Source organism: Lolium perenne, chromosome 3, assembly GCF_019359855.2.
Source record: "Lolium perenne isolate Kyuss_39 chromosome 3, Kyuss_2.0, whole genome shotgun sequence".
NCBI classification, from domain to species: Eukaryota; Viridiplantae; Streptophyta; class Magnoliopsida; order Poales; family Poaceae; genus Lolium; species Lolium perenne.
The window spans coordinates 327,965,933-327,971,932 of NC_067246.2; the positions used below are offsets into that span (position 1 = coordinate 327,965,933).

The 6,000-nt window shown below is 48.5% G+C and overlaps 1 protein-coding gene and 1 pseudogene across 1 annotated transcript; both read left to right on the plus strand.

Moving 5' to 3' along the window:
• The first annotated feature begins 206 nt into the window (after positions 1 to 206).
• On the plus strand, positions 207 to 985 carry LOC127345765 (uncharacterized; annotated as a pseudogene).
• A 4,196-nt stretch (positions 986 to 5,181) lies between these two features.
• LOC127345762 (glutathione transferase GST 23-like) lies at positions 5,182 to 6,000 on the plus strand. The gene is made up of 2 exons (XM_051372286.2): positions 5,182 to 5,507; positions 5,623 to 6,000. The coding sequence occupies exons 1-2, from the start codon at positions 5,190 to 5,192 to the stop codon at positions 5,998 to 6,000; spliced, it is 696 nt and encodes a 231-aa protein (XP_051228246.1). The 5' UTR covers positions 5,182 to 5,189.

A 6,000-nucleotide genomic window follows, 5' to 3' on the forward strand; every position in this document is an offset into this window, starting at 1 on the left:
GCTTTCAGCCATGGATGAACTTGTCCTAGTAGATATAAAATTATATAATCAGCCCTACACCTTGACCAAGAAGGAGCCGCGAATTTTCTTGCAAACGTACAGACGACTGCCTGAATACACGAGACAAATATTCAGTGTGTTGTTCTTTGGCGTGCTGATGAAGACGGCAGGAGCTATATAAACCTAGGGCATTTCAGGCGGACACTGAAGCAGGCACACCGTACCGGCGATGATGGCTGAGCCAGTGAAGCTCATCGGTTGCTTCGGCAGCCCGTTCGTGCACCGTGTCGAGGTGGCTCTGAGGCTCAAGGGAGTCCCTTACGAACTCATCGAAGAAGATCTCAACAACAAAAGTGACTTGCTGCTGAATCACAATCCTTTCCACCAGAAGGTCCCCGTGCTCCTCCATGGAGACCGTCCGGCCGTTTGCGAGTCCCTCGTCATCATTGAGTACGTCGATGAGGCCTTCAGCGGCCCGTCGCTCCTCCCCTCTGACCCCTACGAAAGGGCTATGGCCCGCTTCTGGGCCGCCTTCATGTACGAGGTGAAGTGCTACACATATACTTCCACTCTTGCAGGAATTTCATAAGTTCTTTAACCAACTCTAAATATTCGTCATATATACCCAGTGCAAAGATTCCATGTGGATTGCTTTGTGGACGGACGGCGAGGTGCAGGCGGCGTCAGCAAGGGAGATGAAGGCGAACCTGACGCTCATCGAGAGGCAGCTGCCGAAGGGGAAGAAGTTCTTCGGGGGTGACACCATCGGGTTCCTCGACATAGCCGTAGGAGCGATCGCACACTGGATAGGAGTGTTCGAAGAGATCGCAGGGGTGCGTCTGCTCATCGAGGAGGAGCACCCGGCGCTATGCCGTTGGGCAAGGGAGTACACACTGGACGAGACTGTTGGGCAGTGCCTTCCGGACATGGACCGCGTGGTTGCTGCTTTAACTCCAAGGAAGGAGCTGTATGTAAGCGTAGCTAAAGCAATGGCCGCACAGAAGTAGTACCCTATCTTTAGTTGCAGGTGCTCTCTTTGTTTGGATTAAAACACATGTACTTCCCTTGCAATCATGTTTTTACTATTACTTCTATTTTATCATAAAAGACATTTTGATAGGTTGTTTTTGCCAAGGTTTTGGTTTCCGGTAGAAGAAATTCCTGAGGGTGTTCGGGATTCCCGGCTACCGCGGTAACCAAGAAATCTAGACCAGTTCCCGAGAAAATTAAAAAAAAAATTAAATTTAAATTTTCTGAGCATGGGGTAATTCAGCCTTTTAACTCCAATTGAACACAACCTGGCTAGCATGCACGCCCCAGGTCAATGGTTCAAATGTTCGCTTCCACATTTTTTGCATAATTATGTGACATTTGGCAGACTCTGCTACCACCACGCTATGTATTGAGGTTGTACAATTCGGTAGACCACATACTATTTAGCTTCTTTTTAGCGTTTAATTCAAAAAAAAATCAAAATATTTTGACCAGTAGAAGCGTTTATAACGGGGTAGTGCATTCACTACAACACCGTATCACCTTTATAGATGCTTCTGCATAGACAACGTATGACATATCTGCCACCGAAAAAACAATTGATGGCGCCTTCTGCCTTTAACAGTTGGAAAGCCGAAGTCGACACATATTGATCGCATCTACTCCCTCCTTTTTTTTTGACAATCAATACCACATATATTCATAGCAACAAATTAAAGACCTCGAAGATTTGTTACTATCTTTTAGACTTTATTTTGTAATCGTTGGAGTCAGTTCATGTATGTCTACCATCTACTCCCGCCTTTGTAAAATAGGATGTTCATATTTTTGGTCAAACACAAAAACTTTGAAGTTTTAAAAACTATATAAAAAGATGTCAACATTGATGATTTGGAACAAATATTGTTAGAATGGTCATGAATTATACTTTCATATTGTGTACATACGGTATCGTAGATGTTTATTTCTTTATGTAGTTAGTCAAACTTCAAATAATTTAACTTTAACAAAAAAATTATATACATCATGTTTTAAGGAGGAGGGAGTACATAATTATTTGTGGCCCCTATAGATGCTGCTGTAACTATCTCCCGTCACTACTAGGATTTTGCTTACCGCCGGCGCACAGATTTTGCTACCGCCGGCACCTTCGCATTCGCCGGCGATCACCTCGCCGGTGGTAAGTGGTTACCGCCGGCACCTTCCGTTTCGCCAGCGGTAACGTGACATTATCCCCGGCACTTTAGTGTATTTGACGGCGGTATTTGTTACCCCTGGCGTCTAGCCTATTCGCCAGCACTACCTTGAACTACCCCCGACACATAGGCTAATTCGCGAGCGCTAAGTTTGTATAGGATTAAAAAAAACAGCAAGTCCACAGTCAACGTAAAGGCCAAGTTGTCTCTCTATTCTATTTTATATTACAACGCACAATCAGTGGAATGTCCAACTGAGCAAAAGGAGAGACTATCTCTGCATCTGCACAAGCTTCTTCCAAAATTTCCCTGGAGGCTCCCTCTGCTGCAGACTCTCCGACCTCCAAATAACCAGCAGGAAGAGTCATGTTGATGCAACATTGATTAGAATGATTAACCAGCACCAAATCACTAACTAACAATTGAATCCAACTTCACAGGTTGTTTCTTTTTTTTATGGTAAAGTTGTGCAAATATGAGGCTATTATTTGACTACAGAGTGGATGGGGATATTTTAACCTGGATCATATAAGTAAACTTAACGACAAGACAAACTCATGTTCATGGGTCTATGCAGTATGGATCTTCCAACCAGCTCATATCTTGTTCAAAAAAACCCAGCTCATATCAGTTACTCTGTGCATCTATATTGGCCACATTGAATAAAGAGAGAAAATAACAGGAGTCCTAGCCATCTTTCAGCACAGAAACAATGACGTCATGTATCATGTTCCTTTCATTTTCATAATAATTTTCGCAAAAAAATATTGTATAGCTTTTCAGGTTCATTTGGCATCAAATTGAGATCTGAGTTTATTTCTGCAAATCAGTCTGTACAGGTTCAGATTAGAGAAACAATTTGATTCAAATAATAGGCTTAGCTAAATCAGCTCATGTGAAGACGGTAGCCTACCCCAGAAGACACAACTGAATCAAACCAGTTATCAAACACTCTGCTAATGACATGAGAGAAATATGATTCCATTGCTAGTTTGGAAAGAAAGGTACAGCTTTAAGAAATTTACTGGAATAATTACGGCAACTGAACGGGCAAGATCCAAGACATGGTAAACAACATGTACCTTTACATTTCCAACTCCCATTTCACCAGGAGGCACTGATCCTCTACTATTGAAGTTGCCCGATTCCGACCGTTCCTACCGAAATCAGTAGAAATAACTAACATAAGACACTGCCCTTAAAAAAATGTAGCCTGGAAGTATTATTCACCAAATCAGTCAACAATACCGAATACTCACCGCTCTGCCCCTGGACCTCTGGAAGTCAACACACAATTCCTTCCCAGCTTCTCAAAGTCGATGTATGCAGAAGTCTGATCACGGGAGAATGCAACACCTTCAATCTTCGCAAACTTCTGAAATTCCTCCTGCAGCTCCTGCTTTGAAATTGCTGGACTAATTCCGCCAATCCATAAGTTCCTAACAGCTCTGGCCTGTACACAAACACCAACCATAAGAACACATGGTACTATTTATGTAACGACATAGAAGAAAACAATCCACCTCAGAACAAAAGAGCTAGCGACATAAACCGTGAAAACACACCTATGAAGATGCTCATCCTAACTCAAACTGAAACATACCAAATATAACAGGTAATGTATAGTTCTAGCAAATCACAAAATTATAATATTCTAACTGAAATGAAACCATAGTATAAGGGCTAGATATTGAACCACCATAGAAAGTTATAGACTAAAAACACCAAAAGGATCATCACGGCATATGTCTATTCGCACATCATAAATATGAATTGAGAAAATCACCCTACAGACAAGGACCAAAATCACCAATCTAACACACATAAACCCTAGTTTCCGCAAAACATCGCGGGGGTAACCAACTGCAGCCGAATCAGGGGGGGGGGGGGGGGGGGGCCGGAAGAGCACGAACGCGTAGCTGCGGGCGCCGGCGCGCGAGAGGGTGCAGTCGAGCGCGTTGTGCGGGGCGAAGGCCGCCATCACGTCGTCCTCGCCCGCGTGCGTGGGCAGGTTGCCCACCCAGAGCATGTTCGTCTCGTGGGCCGTGGCCCCGGCGGGGCGGCGCCGCCTCTGACTCCAGCGCCACCGGGGGATACCTTCGGGGGAGAGGCCGACGCCTCCGACGACATCGAGCCGCGGTTGGGGACTGGGAGGTCACCGGAACCCTGCGTTGGGATGGGGATGAGGACGGGCGGGGGCGGGGGCAGGGAGCGGAGCAGAGTTCTCGCAGCGGCAGGGGGGGTTGCGAAGTGGCGCGGCGGCGGAACCCAAGGAGAGGCGGCGGCGGTGGGCGGCAGCGAGGGGAGAACGGGGAGGGGGGATTTTGGGGTCTCTCGGGACTTCGGGAGCAAGTGTGGGTGCGGTGGGGGTGGGTCGTGGGTGGTAGGTGGGGGGCTGGAAGGGGTGGCATAGGCCCAATACCCCCGGCGAGTGTCAACTGATAACGCCGGCGGTAAATTTGGCCCAACTCGCTCACATCGGTGTAGTTTACTCCTGGCGAAAATAAATCATTCTCACCGGTGGTATTAAAGTTACCCCCGGCTTGTTTGGGCGAAATTGCCGGCGGTAATGGAAGGTTCATTTGGGTGCTCTCGGCCCAACTTACCCCCGGCGGTTTCAGTCTCGACTCGCTGGCGGTAAGGGGCCTATCCCGGCGACACCAAACCAGCTCGCCGGCGGTAATTTACCGCCGGCCATCTCGAAGCGGACTTGCCGCCGGTACTAAGTGCGGCGATAAGGTTATTGCTAGTAGTGCGTAGTCCCGTTAGTGGTGCGTTCATGCCGCCAAGGATTGTTTTCTAGAGCTGCCAAAGAATCTGGTAGCTTTCACCCGTGGAAAGACAGAAAATGTCAGACAAATATAAATATATAAAACGCCGCTAAAGTTTGACACGAAGTTGCTCTGAATTTTCTTGCAAACGTAGTGATCAAGGCGGTCGGAGTGTTATATATCCCAGAGAAATAAGTAGGTGACCGAAGCAAGCAAGCAAACACTGACGATGATGGCTGAGCCGGTGAAGCTCATCGGCTGCTTCGGCAGCCCAGTGGTGCACCGCGCCGAAGTGGCCCTGCGTCTGAAGGGGGTCCCCTACGAGCTCATCACTGAAGATCTCAACAACAAGAGCGAGCTGCTGCTGAGGCACAACCCCGTCCACCGGAAGGTGCCTGTGCTCCTCCATGGCGACCGGCCGGCCATCTGCGAGTCGCTCGTCATCGTCGAGTACGTCGACGAGGCCTTTGATGGGCCGCTCCTCATGCCGGCGGACCCTCTGGCTTGCGCCGCCGCCCGGTTCTGGGCCAGCTTCCTGGACAAAGAGGTGAACAGAGTAACTGACACACATATTGACAGATAGGTTCCACCAGAGTTTCATTTTTGTCACATGAACTTCTTAACGAACTTCCAATCTTCACTCGGCTTTGCTACACAAGCAGTGCAGGGAGTCCATGTGGATGTCGCTCTGGACGGACGGCGAGGCGCAGGCGGCGTCAGCGAGGGAGACCAAGGCGAACCTGACGCTGATCGAAAGCCAGCTGCCTGACGGGAAGAGGTTCTTTGGAGGCGACGCCATTGGCTACCTCGACATAGCTCTCGGCGCGATCGCGCACTGGATGGGAGTGTTTGAAGAGATGGCAGGGGTGCAGCTGCTCAACGAGGAGGAGCACCCCGCGCTGTGCCGGTGGGCGAGGGAGTACACGGCCGACGAGGTAGTGAGGCAGTGCCTTCCGGACAGAGACCGCGTGATTGCTGCCTTAATGCCGAGGAAGGAGTTGTATATAAGCATAGCTAATGCAATGGCCGCACAGAGGTAG